The sequence below is a fragment of the Bos mutus genome, chromosome 25, assembly GCF_027580195.1.
Source record: "Bos mutus isolate GX-2022 chromosome 25, NWIPB_WYAK_1.1, whole genome shotgun sequence".
NCBI classification, from domain to species: domain Eukaryota; kingdom Metazoa; phylum Chordata; class Mammalia; order Artiodactyla; family Bovidae; genus Bos; species Bos mutus.
In genome coordinates, this window is record NC_091641.1 from 9,395,760 (window position 1) to 9,420,096 (window position 24,337).

Below are 24,337 nucleotides of genomic sequence, written 5' to 3' on the forward strand. Positions count from 1 at the left end.
CAGGCCATGATGTTCAAACATCACATTTATTTAAAAAAAAAGATTACTTTCATGTATTGATTTAACCTTCTCATTTTAGAGGTGACACAACTTCCCAACGTCACTGGACAAGTCAGTAGTGGAGCCAGGACAGGAACCCAGGCCCTTAGACTCCCAAATGGTTCACGAGGGCCTCCCTTGTTCCTGGCTGCACGTTAAACTCTAGGACAAAACTGGTGAGGACCATCTGAGTGAACTGGTTCTTGGCTTCATGGAACTTCAAAGGAGGTGCTCCCGCTGGATCTTAGATGAGCAGGAGTTTGCTAGACACAAGTAGGGAGAACAGGGTATCTGGACGAGCATTCAAGGCACTGTGTGCAAAGTAAGGCCTGAAACGTCCCTGGGATTCAGAAATTACAAGTGGGACCACTTGACTTCAGTGGAGTGGTGATGGGCTGAGGGGTTGAGGAGACGCTGGGAGGACGCTGCACTGTTAGACAGCAGGGAGCTCTCTGTGGCTGGAGCACGGACTGAGTGGTGTGCAAGCGAGAGCAGCGGCGACAAGGCCAGGTAAGAAACGACAGGGACAGTGGATGGGGGGAGCACTACGCTGGAGTCGTGCAGAGCGGGCAACCCCTAACATTTTACTTCTGGTTGCCAGAAAAGCAAAGAGCCTTTGTAAGATGAAAGGGCTCGCCAGGGGCGGGAAGGTGCTCAGCAAACGTGCGCTGTGGGGGAAGGTGAGTGAGTTCAGGGTGGTTTCGGGAGACCGAAGAAAGGCTGCGCGTTAAGTCGGGCCGAGACGGATCCCACAGGATCTCTCAGGATCGGCGGATACCGGCTTCGGCCTAGCCCAGCCCAGCCCTCCCGTTCGCCCTCAGCCATCGGCTGCCCACAAGGCCTTTGCTTTCAGCCAATAGTAAACGAGGCCGCAGGCTCTTCCGCCGGGGCGTAAGGTCAAGGGTCACCAATATGGCGGCGCCCAGGAGCTGTTAAGGCGTGAGACGGAGGATGGCGGTGGTGACGCTGGCGGCGGTGGCTCGGCTGGGGCGCCGGCTGAGTGGGCTGGGGCCGGGCCGCGGACACTGGACAGCGGCCGGACGCTCGCGGAGCCGGCGCGAGGCGGCGGAGGCCGAGGCGGATGCGCCCGTGTTCCAGTACGTGGGCGAGCGTGCAACTCGCGCCGACCGAATCTTCGTGTGGGGCTTCAGCTTCTCCGGGGCGCTGGGCGTGCCCACCTTCGTGCTGCCCGGCTCCGGACCCCAGCCCCGCGCCGGCTCGCGGCCTCGCCGCAGGATCCAGCCCGTGCCCTACCGCCTGGAGCTGGACCAAAAGGTGAGGACTGCGGCTTCTTCCCTCCCTCCCTCGGTGCCGCTCTCTAGTCTTCGCCGTTCCTCCTGAGACCCTCTTGGAGGGTTGGCGACGCTGGGTGGACAAACTTCGGGGAGAACGACCCTTGTGTCCGGCTCGCGTCATTCTCGCGACACCCCGTGAGCCGGGGTCGTTGCCACAGTTACGGGAGAGGAAAGGGAGGCTCAGAGAGGTTAAGGGACGGGCCCATTGCCCCAAGGTTCGTAGGTGTTCGGTACTTAGGGATTCGCCCTCGGGCTAGACCCCAGAAGTTCTGCTGCTAGGAAAGTGAAAATGAAGTCGCTCAGTCGGTTCCGACTCTTTGCGACTCGTGGACTGTAGCCCACCAAGCTCCTCTGTCCATGGGATTCTCCAGGCAAGAATACTGGAGTGGGTTGCCATCTCCTTCTCCAGGGGATCTTCCCGATCCAGGGATCGAACGCAGGTCTCCCACATTGCAGGCAAACACTTTAACCTCTGCGCCACCAGGGAAGCCCTTAAATACAAGAAAACAGTCTCTCAGAAAACCTCCTATAGAGACACGGAACTTAAGTGGACTTCAAAAGGTCTGAGAAAATGTGGGCCGGTTGGAGTCGGTGAATAGCTCGGAAAGGAAATGTTAACTGGAGAAGTAACAGGAATGAGAGCGAGGATGAAAGGTCTAAACACACTGGAATGGTTGCACAGGAGGCCCGTGAGTTGACTCAGACTTGAAGAGATGCAGTAAAGAACAGCTCCTGGAGGGCGCCTTATTGTGGCAGCCAGTATATAGAAAAGCAGAAAAGGATGTTTAGGATAGGTTCTTGCTTGGTGTGGTTGTGGACATCTTGGTAGGCGGTGGAAAAGAAGCAGATTGGACCGCTTTGGCTTCTGACTTTTCTGTCAAGGATAACACATGATCTTTTGCCCTAAATAGGGAGCACCTAAACAGGGATTATTAAGCTTCAGTGAAAGGTTTACTTCTTAATGTTGAGTTGTGAGAGTTATTTATGTGTTCTGGATGTAGGTGCTTTATCGCATATATGATATGTGCATATATTTTCTGCCAGTTCTTGATTTTCTTTTTATTTTAATAGTGTCCTTCAGGAAGCAAAAGTTTTTAATTGAATAAAGTTCAGTTGATGAGGTTTTCTGGTGTGGATCAGGCATTTGGTATATCTAAGAAGTCTTTGCCCATCCCAAGATTGCAAAGATAATTTTCGTATGTTTTTGTTTAGGATCTTCATAGTTTGAGTTCTTATACTTTGGTCTGTGAGCCAGTCATTTGAGTTAATTTTTGTGTATGGTATGTGGGCCTCCCTCGTGGCTCAGTGGTAAAGAATATGCCTGCCAATGCAGGAGATGCGGTCCTGGAGGAGGAAATGGCTGGCTAGCCACTCCAGTATCCTTGCTTGGGAAATCCCAAGGACAGAGGAGCCTGGCAGGTTCGTGGGGTCACCACAGAGTCTGACAGACTTAGCAACTAACTTTTCTGTAATCTAGGACGTCAGTCTCCTCTGCTGTGTGTGGCTGCTGACATTGCTTGTGTTTTTGTTTTGTTCCGCCCCCCTCCCCCAACTGTCCTTTTTTTTTTTTAGCCTTCTTGGCGTTTGCCAATGATTTGGGCAGAGGCTGTGCTCAGACACCTTGAGCTAGTAAGTTTTCTGCTCTCCACTTTGATTCTGTGTGTGGGTTGGGGAATCACATTCAAAGTTCAGCCTGATCTCAAGTCGGCCTCAGCTTTTCTTCCCACTGGGAGCTCCTTGTGCAGTTTCCCTGTCAGCCATGCAGGTGTGAAGAGCTTTCTGTGACTCTCATTTCTAGGACCTGCCTGTTACATTTCTCCTCTTACCGGAGTCAGGATTGCAACCTCAGACTCAGTGAATCGCGAATCTTCCTTGTTTGTTTCCTGCTGAATTTGCTGTGGGGCATGAGTTTTCACCTTTTACCGCAAATTAAGTCTGTCTAAGCAACAAAACTGATGGTTTTCACTGTCAGCGCTGCCCTTTTCTAACTCCTGTGCCGACTGAGCTGGGTTAGCTGGAGCAACTCCGGACAAGAAGTCTACAAACCCTGGTATTTCTTGCCTGTAGGTCTAGCAGCACTTTGTGAGTAATTTCTTGATTTGTTTGCCTTTGATTGACTTCTGGAGCCCTGAAATGGTTGTGGTTTGTTTTTTTTTTTTTTTTTTTTTGCAGTTTTCTCCAGTTTTTTACTTGTTTTTTTGGGGAAAGATTAGCTAACCTCTTTACACCACCAGAGTTGGAAAGTCCCCTTCTGGTGCTGTATTATAACAAACATTGCTTAATGCTGACTCTGTGTTAGGTACTGTTCAATGCCTTTTCACATACTGGCAGATTTAATAATATAGCAGGTGCTACCCAAATATTTGTTGGCTGTTGAACAAACAGATGAGAGTAATCGTATCGTGTGCTGGGCAGCGGCTTCAGAACTGTTTTCTGTGTTTCCTGCTGTGTGGTCAGGGGTTGTATCCGGCCTCCCCAGTGGGTCATTTCCTTGGAGGTGGAGCTGTTCCAAGAGACCAGGGGACTGAGGTGCTTTTCTGTTTTTCCTGATGTAGTGGTGCATCTGTGTATGCTCCATGTGAGTGTTAGGAGAGCAAGTGTCACAGGGCAGAAGGAGGGGTCTGTAACTTTTGGATGGCTCGATTAAACAGGTCATCAACTTTAAAAAGAAATATTTAGCTCGCTTTCTTCAAGATATGCTGGAGTTAAAAAATGTAAAAACAAAACAACACTCCTGTTTGTTCATTATCGTGGTAAGCTAGAATTTTCATCAGGATCAGGTTAGATTTACAGGTAGTCTCTGAGATCAACTATATAGGTCTTCGGTAAACTATAAACAGCCAAGAGATAATGGAGGAACGTTAGGGTGACCATGTGATGTGTTCTCATTTGCTTGAGAGTGAACTTTAGGGCATCAGGTGTAAACCAGGATTGTCTCAGGCTGCTCTGCGTATTGTGGAAAGGGAGTTGACCTTAAAGCCAGGCTGCCTTTGGTTTGTTACCAGCCCCACTGAAGACTCAGTTTCCTTATCTGATCTTGAAGGTGGGGATCAGTCAGTGTGTCATATTCATGGTAGCTGTGATAACTAATTCTTCTTCATGGAAGTAGTGGTTTGAGACTATTAACACTGTAGCATAAGGATTAATAGCATGCGCTCTGCAATCAGACAGCTTAGGCAAGGTACCTAATCTCTAGGAGGTTTGAATTTCTTATATACCAAATACTACTATTACTACCCTTAGTAATAATAATAAGCACATTATATAGCTCTTACATTAAGCCAGGTACTGTTTACTCTTAAAGTTTTAACTATATTAACTCATTTAGTCTTCACAACTACTCCTAACTATTATAGGAGAGACACTGTTGTTAACTATTTTGCATATAGGGAAAGAGACACCGAGAAATTAAGTAGTCTGTCTCAGGTTACACAGCTGGTAAAGGTCTACCCAGTGGTCAACCCTTTGATCTTGCCAAGATTCAAACTAAAACTAAGGTAGTCTTCAAGTTTACTATGCAAGACTATGTCTTGGTGAATGGGGATCATTTGAGACCTAGACCACTGGGTGACAAGATTAAATGAGGTTGTGCATATCAAGCCCTTAACACATGGTAAACCTCCAGTAAGTGTTAGTTGCTATAGTAATAGTGGTGGTTCTTGAAATGGATAAATAACCTGTGATTTATTGCTGGGAAAACTTATGTCCCATATCAGTCAATGCTTTATGGGATTTTTTTTTTTTTCCATTCAGATTTCATCTGCTGCCTGTGGATATGGATTCACATTGCTGTCCTCTAAAACCAAGGATATTACCAAAGTTTGGGGTATGGGGCTCAACAAAGATTCCCAGCTTGGATTTCACAGGAGCCGGAAAGATAAAAGTAAGTATTCTCACCTTGATTTCTCTCTGCTGTGAGTGGTCTGAAAAGGCACTCTTTGATTTTTAAGAAAATGGTTTCATAAACCAAACCATAGCAACAAAATAGATGGAGTCTTTAAAGTGTTGTTTGAAACCATCTAGACCAGATTATTTTTCAGTCTGTTTGGTAATAACATTGAACCTTTAGGCAAAGGAGCATTTGCTGATGAGTAAAGGTATTCTTTTTGGCCCCAAAGAGATGACCCTTTTTTCCCTAGGTTGGAGATCACTTGAAATATTCTGCAGTGCCTACAATATGGTCTAAGAGGAAAAATTCAATGAAATCCTTAAGATGGAGGTTTGATTCCAGGTATTCGAAACTTGAATTGTAAGAACGTTAATTATTTATAATGACAGCTTTATAAGTAGACAGTAGTAAATCAATTATAAGTACAATAAGAAGCATTTATTTTTTTAAATAAAGGAGTAATTATCAGAAATATACTGGATAAGCCCCCCCCATTTTTTCCTATTCCTTTATTCATATGCAAATATATTTAAAAATATAATTTTGATTACAGCATATGTTTTGTTTTCTGCCTTTCTTCACTTAATTTTATATTGGGAGTCTTTTATAAATTAGTAATGAAGGCTTTATTAGCTGCAAGATACCACATTACTAAGAGTCTAGCGCACCCCATGTACTGCCACCAGCTCCAGCAGTCATCAGCTCACTCGTGTTTTATTCAGCCTCCACCATCCCCCTCAACAAATTTGAAGCAAATCCTAACATTATTGATTTTTTTCATGAATATTTCAGTACATATCTAAAAAAATTAAGAATTCTTAAAAAAAAAGATACTATTATCACACCCAAAAATAATTAGCAGTATAGTCATTTGATATCATCAGATATCCAGTGTTTATTTTATTTTTTTTTATGGCTGTGCTGCTTGGCTTGCAGGATCTGTTACCTGACCAGAGATTAAACCCCGGGTAATTAAACTTTCACAGCAGTGAAAGTGCCAAATCCTGACCACCAGGGAGCTCCCCCTCAGTGTTTAAATTGCCTATTATCTCATAAATATCATTAGGCTTATATTTTAAAAAATTTATTTGAATCAAGGTCCAGATGAAGGCCAGACATTGATTGGTTGGTAAGACTTTTGAAAGTCTTTTGCGTTTGTGTCCGTCTTTTTCTCCTTGATATTTATTTATTGAAGGAATCATGGCGATTGTCCTGTAGAAGCATCCAGGCTGGAGTTTGCTGATTGCATCCCTGTGGCGCTCTGTGGCGTGCTCTGCTGTCCTTTGTTTCCTGTCAGTTGGTAGCTGGAAGTGGAGCCAGATTCCCCGAGAGCTGTAACACTTCCGATTCCCTTCAAATGTTATGTCTTTGCTGCTTCCCAGGCCCTTAGGGGTCAGTGACTATAGTAATAGGAGATGTGAAGTTTTTAGTATTTTAAAATACAGTATTACACTAATAGCGTTATCCAGTGCCTTTGGTTTAGCTTAGAGTTACATCATCTTCTTGTGATAAATTACAGTTATTCCATGCTGATCAAAAGCTCTGTTTGAAAATTGTATCAGTCACAAGTGAATACCAACAGGCATGTATGATGGTAACGCCATATATTTGGTAAATGAAATGTTTTTAAACGTGGGGTTCATGGGAGAAAAGAGGGGGGTCATGAGTGGTTGAGAACCAGGACATTGGCAGATCTTAACTCCAGCCTCTGTTACAAATATTCAGAAGTTCATCGTTTAGAACCTACCGTAGTGAAAGTGTTATACCTCAGTCATGTCCCTCTCTTTGTGACCCCATGGACTGTAGCCTCAGGCTCTTCTATCCATGGAATTCTCCAGGCAAGAATACTGGAGTAGAGTGCTGTTTCCTCCTCCAGGGGATCTTCCCAACCTAGGTAGGAATCGCCTGCATTCCAGGCAGATTCTTTACTGTCTGAGCCACCAGGGAAGCCCAAAACGTACTGTAGGATTTCCCTATGTAGGCCAATCTGGCTTCTCCAGTAGGATTATAAAGAACAATAAGATTCTTCTTTGGGGTGCCTTCTAAAACACTTTCCTCCCTTTCTTGCTTATTTAAATATTAAAATTTTCTTTTTTGAATAGATAACATGCATACTTCAGAATCCTAAAGGCGCAGTTAAATATACAGTGACAAGTCTGCTTTCCACCTCTGTCCTCCAAGCCACACAGCTTTTCTCCCTGAAGACAACATATGTCAGGAGTTTCCAGTTTATCCTCCTAGAGAGATTTTGTGCATATGGAAGGAAGCACATGCATCTATGTATTCTTTTTACTTTTACTCTAAGTTGTATCATACTGTATATGCTATTCTTCAGTCTACTGATGAATTCTAATGGTGGTTGCAGGAAGAAAGTGCTTTTCCTTTCCTTAAAAATCCAGAAGGTGGGACTTCCCTGGTGGTCTAGCAGTTAAGACTCCACACTACCAGTGTAGGGGGTGTGGGTTTGATCCCTGGTTGCTAATATTTCTGCAGGCTGTGTGTTGTGGCCAAAAAAAGAAAAAAAAATCCAGCAGGTTTTAAATGACATGGGAAGAAATTTCTTTAATAGGACTAAGTATGCTTTACAGTAACTCATCGTGTGATGGACGCCGGGGGCAGGGAGCGGGGCTGGAGTTCTCTCCGCTCTGCCAATAACGTCCGTCTCCGGGCCGTGTAACGCGTGTGCGCCTGCGCATTCTCGTTTCAGCGAGGGGATACGAGTACGTGCTGGAGCCCTCGCCCGTGCCGCTGCCGCTGGACAGGCCCCAGGAGACGCGGGTGCTGCAGGTCTCCTGTGGCAGAGCCCACTCGCTCGTCCTGACGGACGGCGAAGGAGGTGATGGACGTGTTCCGGGGGTGTGGGAGAGTGGGGGCCGCTTTCCGGCGGCCGGGCCTGAAGGGGTTCGTGGGGTTGGGCCCCATCTAGTTAGTGAAGCTGTTGGCATTTCCTGAGCAAGTCAGTAGGATGCCTCAAGAGAGCGGTGTGGGGCCGACCTTGGCAACTCTTGCATGTTCTCTGCCCTCTGTGGCTCTTGGGAAATCTCGGTCTGTATTTATAAACGTGATAGCGCGCACCGGATCATGACCTACTTCTCCTTAGCCCTGGAGCCACCAAGCCGGACTCTGAGTGTGTGTGTAGATGGCTTTTTCCCTCGTACTGAAAGCAGCCTGTTTGCTGACACGCCAGACTGTGTGTGTGTGTGTGTGTGTGTGTAGGTGGCTTTTTCTCTTGTACTGAGAGTAGCCTGTTTGCTGACACTTCTTCCACATGGGGTGGGGGTGGAGAGTTTCCCTAGTTCAAGCTCCTGGCTCACCCCCGGCCCTCTTCAGAAGAGCGGTTGTTTCCAGGGGAAGGTCAACTTCACTAAAGTTTTCAAATTTCACTCTTTTGGCTCAGTATGCTTTGTAGGAAATGGTGAAGGTGGTGTTAGGAGCTCTTTTAGCGGGGGAGGCTTGGCGTTGAGGGCAGCCTTGTGACAGGTCCAGGGAATGGGGTTGCTGAGGCCTTCCTTCCACGAGATGTGCTCACCTCATCATGTAGCATTCCTGAGAAGCACTCCCAGGGCCCACGCGGGGAGGCAGAAGGCATGGCAACAGTGGCCTGAGCTGTCCTGGCCGGCCTGCACTCCAGCACTGCCGTAGGGGTGCCTGCAGAGGCTGGGAATGTTGGAGAAGGAGGCTGAGTGGCAGCTGGGGCAAGTGGTTGCACTAGAACCGCATGTGAGACTCTCCTCCCAGTCCTGAGGATTCCAGGACCTGCAGAGCTCATTTGATTGGCGTTTTATCCTTTAGTCTTCAGCATGGGGAATAATTCTTACGGGCAGTGTGGAAGAAAGGTGGTCGAGAATGAAATTTATAGGTGAGTTCCTGAAATTGCTACCCCTTCCCCAGGTTGTGTGGAGTGTTAAACACCTTGTGAGATGTGAGAGACCCCAGAGTCATAAAACGCAGTGGGAGGTCCCCGGAAGGTGTGGAGAGTGGGAGGGAGGGAGCCTGAGCCCTGTCTGATGTGGGAATGTCTTTGATTTCATTTGTTGCTTTCACCAGACTGATTAACTTAAAAATTCTGCTAATCTTTAAAAAAATTTCCCTCTAGCTCCTCATATTATGCTGGTAGATCTAAATTACACTCAGAAGTCTGCAGCATATTAAAGTCACCAAAGGATTTTGTTTTACTTTCATGCCCAGACCTCCCTCTCCTTGTATTTGACCCTGAGATCTCCCTGACGTTACCGTGTGCATGTGGGGGCCACCGGTTGGGGTGACGAGAGGGGCTGGAATTACCCAGTGCTTACCATGCTTCTTCCCAAATTTCTCCTGGCTGTAGTGAAAGTCACAGAGTTCATAGGATGCAGGACTTCGATGGACAGGTGGTCCAGGTAAGAGATGGGGGCTGAGGACCACTGGTCTTGCACCCCCACCCCACACCCGGGGGTGATTTTGAAAGGGTGAAAGTTGGGTGAGCTGATGGCAAACTGTTACAGTGATTTTCTGAATTAATAAATTATTTTGGTAAGCATTGTTGCCAGCCTATTCTAGGTCAGGGCTTACGCCAGCTTGTGGGGATACAAAGTTTAATAAAAATTGGTGAGAGTGAGTAACACTCTGGGGAGAGGCAGGTTATATACCGGCGTGTCAGAGTGTAATTCGAGCTCTGCGTTCCAGGCTGCTTTATCCTGCTGACCATTTTATGCTCATCCACGGTATAGTGCCTGGCACACAGTAGATACTTAACTGTGTAAATGAGTGTATACAGAAAGCGCTTATGAGGGCACCAGAAGGAGATCTGTTACTCCTACCTGGGGTGGACTGGAAGGAGGGAAGGGCTTCTGGAGGAGGCCGTGGTTCCTGGGGTGGAGTGGGGTGGAGGGGCGCTTGGGGTCGCTCCTTAGGACATGAGGCACCGTTTTGTTTTTAGCCAGAGCAGTTTCAGGGGAGTGGGAGACACAGGCTGGGCTGTGCTGGGTTGAGAAAGAGTTGGCCGTGGAGCAGGGCGGGGCAGCCTGCCACCCAGCCCCTGCAGCATTCCGGGGTGGTGGGCAGTGGTGCCTGGCTTTGGGCACTTGGGCCAGGACAGCGGGCTCTCAGGATTTCTTCTCACCAGTCATCTCGCCTCCATTTGTGTGGTAGGTCGCCTGTGGTCAGGACCACAGTCTGTTCCTGACGGATCAAGGAGAAGTGTATTCTTGTGGATGGGGTGCGGACGGGCAGACAGGTAGTGTCCCTTCCTCCCCCGGCCCCTCCCCGGGCATGGCACAGTCGCCTTCATCCGGCCCTTCCCTCTCCTGTCCCTTCCCGCGTGTCCCCTCCCTTTCCCCTCAGCCCCAGCTCCTGGATTGGATGGAGGACTGGGGCTGCCCCACCATACAAGTCTGAGTCTTTTCAGAGACAAATGCCCCCTAATGGGAGCTCGGCTTCAACTGATTTGAGAAGATTGTGATTCAGGGAGAGAGGAATGAGAGAGGACGTTTATCATCCTTGCGCAGCTTACCTTTCTGTGTTCTGTGTTTGTCTGAAGGGAGGACCTTAAATTTAAGATTTAAACCTTGTGTAAATCCTCTATCATCCCGCCACCTCAACACATCATCTTTGTCCCTTGACTCATGTTTTTTCCCTGTCCTTATTCATATGTGAACATCGTTTATGGTACTCAGAGGTGTGATTTTTATATGCCTGTTTTATTGTTAAATTTACGTGAAACATTTTCCCACGTTGGTATAATTTGCACAGTTTTTAATATTTGTATGATAGAGCATCCAATTCGTGTACTATAAGGTGAATTAATAATTTAGTTATTTGATCAGATAGCTACTCATTACCCTGTAGTCAGGAGGCATACTTTTGGTGGGGGTGGGGTGGGGGGTGCAGTAGCCATTGCAGATACGACATTTGTCACATATACATGTCTAGCTTTTCCCTTCATTTGGATTGTTGCCCTGGGATGAATTTCCCAGGTGTGGGTCAAAGGATTCGAGTATTTTTATTGTTTTCAGGATATACTGTTTGTTGCTTTCCAAAAGTTTCAGTGTTGGAAATGACTTATATTGACGTCAGCAGTGTACCGAAGTACTGATTTAATCATCAGCCCTCTAGCAGGGATTATTGTCAGTTTAAGTGTCCTAATTTAATCCCAGTGCCAGTTTTTAAAGTGTGCATTTCTTTAGTATCTGTAAAGTTGAAGCTTCCTTTTTATTTTTTCAAATCTTGGTGTGAGTAACTTTTAAAAATCAGCTTTTTATAAAAAGAATGAAATTGATACATTTTTGACAGCACAGACCAAGGAGTGAGGTGAAAGTCTCAGTGCTGGAGAGAACCCTGGTTTAGTTTCCTGGCGCCACTCCAGAAGCTCTGCTGTCCCGTGGCCTCACTGCCCTTGCTTGCCAGGCTCTGAGTCCAGCCCCGAGGTCCCCCTGCACCCTGATCGGGAGCCCCTCCTCTGCTGCTGCAGGGCCTTTGCATATGCTGTTCCCTCAGCCTGGCATGCTCTTCTTCACTCTCCCTTTCATCCTGCAGACCTTGGTTTGAGGTTGTCTTTTCAGTGAAGGCCCCCCTGATCATCAGGTCTAAAGCAGTTTCTATCTCCGTATCCAGTTTCTTTAATAACCCTTCAACATTTTGAGTTAATTTTTAAAAATCTTTTTTAGTATATAGATTATACTTTGTGTATACAAAAGATGATATATAGGTTTTGCGTTGCCTGTTGCCAGAGGGTGTTGCCAGTCCGACACTGCTTTGGGCTCCTTGGAGGAAACCTAGTATAAGCAGGGCTCTGTGGTTTGGGGTCTCCCTCATCTGCTGCCCAAGGGGTTACCCTCCATCGCCGAGCTGGTAGTGACATTTGCCCTCCTGGCAAGCCCTATCTTTTCCTTGGCTCATTGTTTACCACACCAGTTTGCCAGTTTCTATTTGTTGTTTTGGGGGAATGGTGTGGGGGGTTGACATTGCATGGGCTCTTATAAATTTCCTTTATTTTCTCCCAAGCCCAGCAGTGCCTCAGGAATTGCTTGTTGTAACTTTGGTTTCCCAGTGCATATAGAAGTTATGTTTATACTGTAGTCTGTTAAGTGTGCAATAGCATTATGTCTAAAAAAAAACAAGGTACATATCTTAATAAAAAAATACTGCCTCCAAAGTATTAACCATCACCTGACAATACAGGGTTGCCACAGACCTTCAATTTGTTAACAGTGCAGTATCTGCAAAGTGCAATAGAACGAGTTGTGCCTGGATATCGTATACAAGGTCTGGTAGGCTCATTGTGTGGTGGCGTTTCATCTTGAAAAGGTTTCTAACTTGAATCAGACTTAGGAAACATCAAGGGTTTTACGTGTCAACAATCACTATGATGTTTTTTCCTCTTAGAGAACGTGGAACAGGAAGTTGTACAGCGTGCAGGGGGAACTGATTAGGATTCTGAGTTGATCTTTGTAAAGTGCTTAAAACGGTGTTTGGCACATAGTAAGTCAAGGCAAATGTTTGAGTAACACAGTTTTCCATTGTGTCAGGCCTGGGTCACTACAATATCACCAGCACGCCCACCAAGCTGGGGGGAGACCTGGCCGGAGTGAATGTCGTCCAGGTGGCCACCTACGGGGACTGCTGCCTGGCCGTGTCGGCTGATGGTGGCCTCTTCGGCTGGGGCAACTCTGAGTACCTGCAGCTGGCCTCTGTCACTGACTCCACACAGGTACGCGGTCACTGGCAGCCCGGGCTGGGGGCTTGGAAGTAGTATTAAGGACATGCAGAAGAGGTCCGTCACCAAGGGGAGATGTCCAGACTGCTGTGTAGCCTCGCCTGACCTGAGGCTGCCTCTTCAAGGGGCCGAGTGCTTGACGATCTCTTTGGAGCCTAGAAAGAAAGCTTAGGTTCAAAAGCCTTCATTATCAATACTTCTATAAGCTAGTCCTGGCTTAGAGCAGTAGTTTGAGTATGTCTGTCTGCCCTGTCCTGTTCTGAAAGGGGAAGTGAGGCTGTTTACACATGATCCTGCGACATCCCAGTGGGCCTTTTGCTTCCGTCCAGCGTGTGTGCCCCTTGATGAAGACGCTGTGCGGCCCCCAGGTCACGCAGGAGAGCCCCGGCGCCCGGCATGTGGGGTCTCCCCGTCGCGACCCCGCCGTCACCGCAGGGGGCCACCGTCCGTACAGTGCAGTAGGGTTTTAAACGTTCTATTAAGGAAAGTTCCAAATATAAGCAAAAAGTAGGCCTTACTGCATAATTAATCTCTATGTAGCCATTACCCATATTCAATAATTGCCAACTAATGGCCCGTTTAAAAAAATAGATAATATACTGTTTTAAATTGTATGGCTTAGTGGTTTTTAGTATATTCACAAGGCTGTGTAACTGTCACCAGTATCTAATTCCAGAACATTTTCATTAACCCTCCCCCACCCTCCTCTCCAAAAAGCCCCACACACCTAATGGCCAGTTCTGTTGCATCTGTAACTCCATCTACTTCTCTGTTCTACATTATTTTGAAGCAAATCCTAGACTTTATAAATCATTGTGTCTCTAAGTGATAAGGACTTAAATTAATATCATCAAGCTTCTGACAACACACAGAAGAGTTTTAAATATGTTAATAGGTAAAGAAAGGGATAAAGGTCAGCTAATCAGACAAAGATAATCCTCAGTTCTCTGTGGTCTGACACACTGGCTAGAAGTGGCTGCAGATTAGGCCCTGAACTTTCTAGTAGCTGAAACAGAAGAAAAGGTCATCGGTTACTATTTTAATATGTTTATTTTTATTTATTCATTTGGTTGTGTCAGATCTTAGTTGTGGCATGTGGAACCTAGTTCCCTGACCAGGGATTGAACCTTGGCCTCCTGGAGTTGGAATCTCAGAGTCTTAGCCACTGTATCACCAGGGAAGTCCCAGAAAACGTGGTCAGTTAATGATTCATTGTTTTCATAAGATAAATTGCAAATAAAGTGTTCAGAAGAAGGACTGGGCTTCCTGATACCAAGGCCTGAGGTCAGTGTCTGCATGGCCTTCCTGTGGGGGCAGGTCTAGGGTCATGCTGTTGTTACCTGTGCTGCGTGACAAATGACCCTACCATATAATGGCTTAAAACAACCCATGTTTATTTTCTCTCAGCTTTTGTGAGTCAGAGATCTAGGGCTGGCTTGGCCAGGTCTTTGGCTCTGAGTCTCTTTCTTGGGGTTCACCTTGGGAAGGCTCTGCCTTTGAGCTCACACTGGTGGTTTGCAGCAGGGAGCAGGTCCCCATGGACTGCTGGCCCCGGGGCCCCCCATCCTCACTGGTGCTTGGCCAGCTCACAGCGGTTGGCCAAGCCTTCCCAGCTCCTTGCTATGCAGGCTTCTCCACATGGCGGCTCCCAGCACAGCAGTTGGCTTCAGCCGAGCAGGCAGACGAGAGGGTGAGCGAGCATGTCAGTGAGACAGAAGCCAGTGCTCTACAAGTTCATCCCAGTGGTGGCTTCCCCTCATGTTTGCTGGAGGTCTGTTCTGTAGAAGTAAGTCACCAGCCCAGCTTCCTGCATGGCAGGGCGCAGACAGCACACGGTGTGACCTGCAGGAGACAGGTCACTTGTTTGGAAGCAGCCCACCACAGCCCTGATCCTTTATGTGGCCTGAGCCTCACCCTGTCAGGGACAGCAGTGGTGCGTTTCCATGGCTCTTTGCTGGAGCATTTCTCAGTCTTTGCTGAGGGCCGTGTGCCAGAGCCCAGTTGGGCAGAGGAGCCGTGTGAGCCGGGTAGCGGACGCCAGGCCCGGCCAGCAGCCTTGTGCCATCTAAGATCAGTAAGCCCCTTTAGTCAACTTAGGGGTCCTTATCCTCCAGCTGTCTCCATCTGCCTGTGACTCTGAAAAGACCCATGCCTGTCACTGAAGCACTTAAAATCCATCTTTCCAAAGACACTCCTCAGTAGAAGCGCCAAGACCAAAGCCTGCTGGAAGGCTAGGTAGGCCACTTGGCCGTCTCTAGGCACTGTAGGTTCAGAACATCCTGGAGTGAATCCGTGCTCATCCCCCTACCCTGGCCCTTCTCCATCGTTTCTCACGTCCACTCACCTTCCCCTCTCGAGGTCACATCCCTCTCACTTGGAACCCCTACTGCCTCCCCGTTATGCTCAGGGTAGAGACCAGATCCTTACCGCGGTCAGCCACTGTCCCACGTGGTCTGGTTTTCCTTCTCTCCACCAGCATCTTGCAAATACTCCCCCTCGTTTCCGGCTGCGGCCACCCTGACCTGCTGAAACTCCTGAGCGTGCCACGCGCGCCTCGCCCCCTCTGCACTTCCACCTGCCTGACCTGGGGTTTCCTTCTCTCCTCCCCTGGCTGCTTCCTCCTGACTGCCGTCCCGACACGCGTCCTGCCTTCACTGCACTCAGCGCAGGTTCATCCTGCGTTCATCTTGGCTCACATCTGCCTCCTCCACTGGACTACACTCCCAGAGCGGGACGGGGTGTCCTGCTCCCTCGTCTCCCCCATGCCCTGTTAGACCCTCAGCACCTGTAGAGTATTCGGGATTATCTAGGGGAGGGCATGAATGAACTGGGACTTAGACCTACCCTGTACACGAAACAGTGTTTCCAAGTTCTTGCTGGTTTGTCTTCCTAACGGTGTGGCCCCTTCCTCTGATGCAGGTGAATGTCCCCCGGTGCTTGCCCTTCTCAGGAGTGGGGCAGGTGAAGCAGGCTGCGTGTGGGGGCACAGGCTGCGCGGTGTTAAATGGTGAGCCCCTCTTGCGGGCTGTTTGCTGGGAAGCTGAGGGTGGGATGGCTGCGGAAGGGCTGGTGTCCACTGGGTCTGGCTCTCAGTGTCGGGAGTGGGCCTGTGGAAAGATCAGAGTTCAGTCCACAGAGGGGGAGGGTGACTGATGTTCTTGACAGAAGGCTAACAGCTGTGATTTATACATCGACAAAGAGCCAGTGTAGAACTGAGGATTGCAGACCTCTGGCTTGCTTGCTCCCTCTCCCTGAGCCTGGGCCAAAGACTCCACCCTGCCTTCTCCAGAGAGACTGTGCTGAGAGCCCATGGGCACACAGGAGGCGGCCTAGGGTCCAGATCCTGAGAGCCACGCCCCCTGGGATTACGCATCTGGCACCACTGATCAGTGTTAAACTTTTTATAACCTGAAAGTCATTGCGAGTTTTAGAATCTGGCCAGGAGTCGTGTGGGTACTTGGCTCCATCTGCTGCTCATGTCGGGAAAAGCTGTCCTTGTCAGGCTCCCCTGTGTTCACGTGGGGTCTCTGGGTGATTTATGGAGCAGCCCTGTCCAGCACCCTCAAGATGTGGGATTTGTGTTCTGAGATTGGTTAGCTGGCGAGACATCCTCCACAAGCACAAATTTGAAAGAGGAGAAAAGAAACATTAAGTATCTATCTCAACATGTTCTTGCCAAGCAAAAGGGAAAAGAAAAAAGGAAAAAAAATGCGTGTGGATGTAACACATCTTGGTGGCGTGGTTTGCATTTCTTGAGAGGGAGGGCTGTGCTTGGTTTGACTTCCTGACTGTTGTTTTTACTGTAATCCAGGAGAAGGACATGTTTTCGTCTGGGGCTACGGAATTCTTGGGAAGGGACCAAACCTCTTGGAAACCGCTCTTCCAGAAATGATTCCACCCACTCTCTTTGGCCTGTCGGAGTTCAACCCGGGAGTCCAGGTTTCCCGCATTCGCTGCGGGCTCAGCCACTTCGCCGCCCTGACCAGTAAGTGACCAGGCCCGTGCGGCCCCAAGGCCTGGCCGGGCTTCTGCCTCTCGGGTTCAGCCCCAGGCCGAGGGCCGCTCTCAGTTCCCATCGGTCCAGCGGAGTGGCGCCCTTGTGTGGATAATTAGAGAGCGGCTGATCCAGAAGTTGTTCAGCTTGAGGTTGTGTAATGTGTCTCCTTTTCATCCCGGAGGTTTGTTTTTGGTTCATCTGGTTTGTGGTTAGGCTAACATTACAGTGAGTTTCTCAAGAGGACACAGTCGGTGGTTGGGAGAGGGGACCTGGAGTGGGCCCGGGGGAAACCAGTGGGGGTTTGGCGGCATCCGCTGTGGGCGAACAGGAAGCGACCTTGCGGGGCTTCCTCCTGGCCCCCTGGCCACGCCCACCCCTCGTCCAGCCTGGAGTGCAGGAGGCGCATGCGTCAGGCCGGCCTGTGGTTTCGGGAGGTGGATGTGCCTGGTTTCTCCAGAGTGCTGGGGCAGAGTGATCAAAGGGGAGGCGGAAATGGAGGCTTTCTCAGAGGTCTGCCCAATCACGGAGCCACGAGCTATCCAGTTACCCTGCAGACCTCCAGCGTGCCTGCGCTCCCACCACTGCGGCTGTCGGGTCAGCTTGCTCCCCTTTAGTTGACTTGAAAAGTAAGACTGAACTAAACAGATTTCATTTTATGACTTTGAAGTATTATAAATTCGCTTTTTCCTTGAAATTTTAAAGACCTTTTTGTCTCATGGCAAGTAGTTATTTTCTTAAAACATCTGAGCTGGGACAGTCAGTTTGGGGTCCCCCTCGTCTGTTCTCTGGCCTCCTGCTAACGTGAGGCCCGCTCCAGATAAGCACCCTCTGGAGGCTCCAGAGTCCTCACGGCCTCTCAGTCACGGTCCGCGTTTCGGTTTGGGGGTTCTGAAGCAGCGGTGGCTGCTGTGCTGGGGGCTGCAGTGCTGTCTGACTGTGCCCTGAGGCACCCCAGTGATAGCAGGGGCAACTGGGGTGATCCCTCACCACCCCCCACGCAGGGTCAGCCACCTCCATCTGCAAATATATGTGTCACATGAGCGTTTTGAAGCTGTTCTGACGTGGCAAAGAAGAGTTGGTATGGGTGAATTCTAGAGGTAACAATTATCTGTAATTTCCCAAATGTTTAAGGCTTAAATTGTGTGCAGAGTCACGAACTTCAGAATCCACACACAGCCTTCACCTAGGACTAAGGTAGATTCCTTTGTCTGCTGTTCCACCATGTAGCCATGTGGGTCACACTGAAATGAAATCCTACTTAGATTTCCCCCAGAATCCAGCAGCCATCCTCCCAGTGCCAAGTGACTGTTCCTCAGTAGAAGGAGCCCCAGGACCCGGGTGTCTCCCATGTCTCTGGGCCTGGCATTTGCGTGCGGCCATCTGGTTTACCCTGAGGTACCCCCCCCCCTCGGGTGGAAGACCAAGGAGGGCAGGCAGGACAGAGGCTCTGACGTGTGTCACCAAAGGGCCCTTTACTGAGCCAGCCGGGTTGTTTCAGTTCAGCTCCTGCGTGTCTGTCCTTCCCACGACCAGAGCCTTCTGCCTGCTGGGGCTGTGAATGGGACCTCTGTGCTAAGGATGCCCCAAGCTGGTGAGGGAGGAAGTCTGGACCGAGGGGCCTTCCCAGTCTGGGGGTTCGTCCTGGAGGCTGGGGTTCCCAGAGCCCCAGTCTGGCTTCAGTGTCCTGGCCTGTCCCTACAGCACTCTGCCAGTCCTCTTCCTTCGTGGCACTTGTTACAGTTGGAAATCATGCATTTTCGGGTTATTTATTGTTCTCTGTTGGACTGGCTCCACCCGGACGAGGACAGGAACACGCCTGGTGGTCCCCATGCCGTCCCAGGTCCTAGCACACAGACGTAGACCCAGCCCAGAGAGGCGCCCCATCACCATGTGTCACTTGACCAAATGCTCCCGAGACCAGACAAGGAGTGACCGATGACCCTACTTCTCACTCTGTCAGGGTGTGACTGGGATTTGAGGACGCTGAGGTCTCAGGATTGTGGAGCACAGGGTCACACAGCTGGGCGATGGGGGGTGTCCGCAAGGGCTGAGCAGAGGGGGCTGTGTGTGCAGGAGCCCCCAGGCCCACCTCTGGGCACGTGTTCATCTCCCCTGAGAAAGATGCTGCGTGAATCTGGGCTGGGACACGTGTTTGGTTTGGGGATGGTGCTGTTTACTTGTCCCTTCAAAAGCAAGCATTAATAAATCCGGGGAGAAATTGAAGGTTAACATTGATCTTTCTGTACCGGGTTCTAGAAGGCCTATTCTCATGACCCTTCCTTCTCTTGGAGACTTGCCCTTAGCCTAAGCCCCAGCCAAGCCACCGTTGTTCTTTCTCTGCAGACCGAGGAGAGCTGTTTGTGTGGGGCAAGAACATCCGAGGGTGCCTGGGAATCGGTCGCCTGGAAGACCAGTACTTCCCATGGAGGGTAAGGCTGGGCCAAGCGGCTTGAGGGCATGCTTGCGGAGCCGACACTGGAAGCAGCAGCTGGGCCAGCACCGGGTCCCCGGGGTTCTGGTCTCGTGCTGTCCTTAGGGTGCTTCAGGGAGGAGTGAGCTGCAGGCCGGGTGTCCCCACTCTCCACAAGGGAGGGGGTCGGGCTGAAGGAGCTGACGTGCCAGGAGCTGTTTACCAAGGCCCATGGAGAGGAATGTTTTACAGCGAATTTAAAAGAAAGCAGGATGTTTAATATTTAGAGTGCCTTACCACAGCCACCAGACTGAAACATACAGGCTCTTCTCAGGAGGAGGGTGCAATTATACAAAAAGGCTCATTTCAAAATTAAAGGGAAAGGAGATTCCTTCTTAGGTTGTAGTTTATTTTCACGTTGTTTACTAAGTCAGTTCTTTAAGTTCTTCTAAACAAGGCTATTTATTCTTCTGAGTATAGAACATATGGACCTGGAACAAAATGTATTATGAAAAATAAGCCTCCCATCTCCTGTCGCAGAGGCAGCTTCTGGTTTCATCCTTCCCTTCCGGAGATGGTCTCTGTAGAGAATCAGGCGCTCGTGTGCATGCATGCTTGTGTATGTTCGTGTGTGTGTTTGCATGTGTGCCTAAATGTTTTGTTTTGAAGGATCATTTTTAATAATGTGTTTTGAGGTTGTGTAAAAGCATCTTTTAAAAAAACACATAAAAATGCAAAAGAAATGTTTTAATTTTTAAAAAGAAGATTTATCTGTCAAAAACCCATGGAAAGTGTCTGGAGGTGCTTTGTTATTTCACTGGCTGTTTCTCCCAGCCTTTCCCTTAGCTGCTGGCTCTCCTGGCTCCTGTGAACCTTGCTGGCCCTCCCTCCGGTGCAGTCTCCAAGAGACACTGGTCAGAGGGAGGCTTTGAACTTGTTGGGGAAAGATGAGTGCACCCCCAAGTTGTTTCCAGCCTGATGGGGTGGCCCCGCTGTCCCCTGGGGACCCCAGCCCGGGAGAGGAGAGGTGTGGCGGCGGCAGGCAGTGGTCGGCTGTCCGGGAGCAGGAGCGTGGGGCAGTCAGGATCCTGCTTGTCCTTCGGGAGCCCCGACCCCACCCCAAGGGCTCCGTTCTGTGGGAGCAGTTTGGGAAATGGCCGAGCAACCGGGCTTTGAATGAATGACCACTGTGACTTGAGGCTCCCCACTTGCCTTCATTTCCTCAAATTAGAGCGAAGATTAGCTGTGAAGTCGGGTTTGACATCAGAGGGTGTCTTCACTGCTGAAGTGGCCGGGCCAGGCTTGGCCTCTGAGGCGGAGCAGGGGGTGCCAGGCCTGTGGGCGGACTCCTTGCTGTTAAGGCTGGACCCCCGAGCGTCCCTCTGACGTGCTCCCGGCCCCCACGCCATCAGGGCAAGGACGCTCCAGTCTGTTCCTGTGACGGCTGCCCTCAGGCCACATGCTGTCTCCTCTTGGGCATCTGTGGAGCTCCTTCACCCCCTTGTCTCCTTTCGGTTGGGGTGGGAGGATGGTGCTGAGGTCTATGCCGGCTCCAGGATGTGGGGCTGGAGCTCTGGGAGAGCGATGGAGACAGGAGCCAGTTTTTCAATCAGCTAGGTTGGAATCTTTAAAGGTTAGTCTGATGTTGAGTAGTTGGATCTTTCTCCAGTCTGTTCTGTTGTCTCACTTAAAAAAACAATTGCAAGTGATTTTTATTCCTTAAAAATTATATTTTCTTACTTACCTTCAGCAGGGAATATGTTACATCATTTAAAAAGTATTCCACAAAAGGAGGAAAGAAAAGTAGAACCGTGTTTGTAGCTCCTATAGTGGTAGTGACTGGTTGTTATTAGACGCACAGAACCGGGGTTTTTCTCATGGTTCACAGGCCCAGGAGGTGACGTCTGAGTCACCTGATCCAAGCCTCTCCTTCCAGAAGCGTCCAGGATGTCTTCCTGCTCCACGTTGGTGCTCAGAGAGGTTCGGTGATCTCTTTAAGGTCACATACCTAGTGAGAAGTGGAGCCCAGATTCGGATTCAGTGTCTGACTTTGAGATGTCACCAAGGCCCCCCTCCTCTGTGAGGGCCTGAGCTGGGTCCCCCGCCATGGAGGAGAGGTCACGTGCAGAGGGAGACCATCTGCGCAATAGCGGCCCCACAGGCCTGGGCTCAGGCCACACCCCTGCCCAGGGAAGGGTGATGGCCATCCTGGGGGCAAGGCGCTCTGCTGATGAAGGTGGGGTTGCCCCCCCAGCCTACGGCCGTAAACACTGACTTCCCAGTCGCTCAGCCGTCCGCCGGGCTGGGCTGCGATGTGAACTTGGTCCTTTGCAGACTATGCCTCCCCAGTGCTCTGCGCCCCTCTGGTTGGTTGGAGCCCTGCCTGGGGACCCGCTGCCTTCAGGGCCCTTTTCTTACTTGGCCTCTTCGGGAGCCGCAGGCCCTGGCAGTTCTGACTCCCCGGGGGAGGGTGCTGCTGCAGGGCGGGGCCTCCTCACAGGCTGGGCGGGATCCCCTCTGGGGTGTGGCCCCACCTCTGGGTGCTGGGCAAGGTGTCTTCAGGTGCAGCTGAGTGGGGACATGGCGAGTCTGGCGGCCCGGTCACAGCTGTCCAGTGCTCCTCTCGGCCTTCCTCTGTCCTTGATCTGGTGGGCGAGTGTCCTCTGTCCCTGACCTGGTGGGTGTGTGTCCTCTGTCCTTCACCTGGTGGGCGTGTGTCTTGGGAACTTGTCCTTGTGTAGAGAGTTGCTCCTACACTAATTCTGCTCACACTTTTCAGAGTTATTTCAGGCCAGATAGGGGTTGGCTTCTGGAACTGTTTGCCTTTGCAATAATGGGAGTGTAAATTGGTCTAAAATAGAAACTCCTTTTAACCTTGAGGATGACACAAATAGAACACGGCTGAGGGCAGCCGTCTCTTGGATTCAGTTCAGAGGCTGAGGGGTGTGTCGCCAGGGAACCACCTGCTTCTCCCCAGAGAGGCTCCCAGGGCCAGCGTGAGCCAGGACCATGTGGTCCTCTCTGCCTTGGGCTCTTGGGCCACAGCCCTTGGGGAATGAGGACAGAGGCGCTTAAGTGCGGCCGCTCGGCTGCCGGTCAGCGCGGAGAGTGGCCTCCCCCCGGGGAAGGTCAATAAAGGCGCCCTTGTGGCCGGGGAGGTTGCTGGGAGCTCACCTGGCCGGTCACCCCGGGCAGCATGTTTTCTTCTGCTTCCATGGCCAGCCCGGAACACTTTATGCAGCCCTGGGCCCTCGCGACGGGCGGGGGGCACTGTGGCGTGTTTGCTCAGTGATCCTGTAACAGGTTTTGCTAAGGGCGTTTGTTTAGAGCAGGACGGGCAGCATGGCTTGGTGCTAGCGTCCGTTTGCCTTGCGGCCCAGAGCCCTTAATGGACTTGTCTCTGAAGCGTGGATGCTGCTGCCTCTGGGCTTTTAAAAGGCCAGGCCATCTGGCTGGGGTCGTCCCCTCGGAAGCTCAGTAAACTCTGCAGGCTGTTGCAGAGCCGTCTCCAGCTGTCACTTTGCCGCCCGGGGGAGGGTGGGCAGGAGTCGGATGCAGGCAGGAGCGCACGACCTGCGCCCGGCAGAGGCCGGGGAGGAGCCGGGGCCGGAGCTCAAAGGAGACGCCGCACCCCCACTGGCGCTCTGCACCCAGAATCTCTGGAAGAGCAGAAACCAGTGAGAAGTCGTTTCCAGTTCCTCGGGAAGGTGGGGAGCAGGGCAGACGACGATGCGGTGGTATCCAGAGGCAATAATACCTTTCTTTTCTATTGAACAGTCATTTTATATGGTAGCCATGTGACTGTCACCTATTCAGATCAATAGTAATAATAACAACAACAATGATACTACAACAATAGGAGAAAGGCAAGTGCCCTTTTCCTGGAGAGCTGGGGGCCTGTGTGGGCCTGGAGATCCCGCTTGTGTCGTGGGCACCGTTTTTGTGTGTGTGTGTGCGTGTGTGTGCGCGCGTGTGTGTGTGCGTGTGTGTGCACGTGTGTGTGTGCGTGTGTGTGTGTGTCCTTCTCCAGGGCCCAGCTGTGGAGCTGTGGGACGACGAGCGTCTGTGTAAAGGCCAGCAGGCCAGGCCGTGGCCTCCACACCCTGCGGGGTTGTCTGCATGTCACCTGGAGGGTTGGCCCTATTGGTGATAACGTGTTGGCAAGGCCGCCAGCCAGGCCTCTGGCCCCTTCTAAGATGCGGTCAGCACCCCTCCTGCAGCCTGCCTGGGCCTGGGGCTGACGGGTGAGACGGGTGAGGACGCTGGGCTGGCAGGACTCCTCCCCACAGTGGGCCCCGCAGGCAGGACGGGGCGGGATGGTTTCTGGAGCCGCTCAGGGAGCTGCCTGGTGACCCCTGGGGCAGGTGGCCACCTCTGGGGAGTCACCCTCACAGGGGAGCAGCCTCTGTGGGGTGTCTGCGTCCTGGGACGGTGCACGCAGGGGCCCAGAGCGGCCTCTCGGGGGTTGGGGGTGTTGCCCTTGACTGAGTGGGGAGTTAAGATGGCCCTTCCCAGCTAACCTGCCAGGTGCGTGTAGGTGGCTGAGGCTCAGACCGGTTCCATCACTGACCCGGAGGCAGAGCCAGGGTCAGGCCCTCGTTGGGCCCCTGCCAGGCCACCTCCCTTCACGGTGTGCTGGGCCTCTCTTTTTCAGGTGACTATGCCTGGGGAGCCCATGGACGTGGCGTGTGGTGTGGATCATATGGTGACTCTGGCCAGGTCCTTCATCTGAACCTCCTCGATCTGCTGGAGCCCGGCCCTGGCCTCAGGACTGCCTGGCCTGCTCAGCCAGGGCAGCCACGGGGCTCTGGATGGGGCCCAAGAGGGTCAGGGCCCGTTGTGCACTGGGCCGCGCTCCCCACAGCCTGGAGCGGGGTGACTGGAAGTGCTGGAGGTGGTTCCCCTTCCAGCCCAGGGTGAGGCACTTGGCACAGATTCTGCCCCTGGGCTGAGTGGCCCTGGCAAGGTGAGGACGATCTGCTTCATCTCAGCTCCTTCCCAGGGACACACAGTG

The 24,337-nt window shown here is 50.9% G+C and overlaps 1 protein-coding gene across 1 annotated transcript; it reads left to right on the top strand.

Moving 5' to 3' along the window:
- Positions 1-940: 940 nt before the first annotated feature.
- RCC1L (RCC1 like) lies at positions 941-24,203 on the top strand. The gene is made up of 11 exons (XM_070362376.1): positions 941-1,314; positions 5,088-5,217; positions 7,931-8,059; positions 9,016-9,082; positions 9,551-9,602; positions 10,354-10,438; positions 12,729-12,910; positions 15,836-15,923; positions 16,728-16,901; positions 19,257-19,342; positions 23,978-24,203. Exons 1-11 carry the CDS (start codon positions 991-993, stop codon positions 24,053-24,055), a joined length of 1,395 nt encoding a protein of 464 aa, XP_070218477.1. The 5' UTR covers positions 941-990; the 3' UTR covers positions 24,056-24,203.
- The last annotated feature ends 134 nt before the right edge of the window (positions 24,204-24,337 follow it).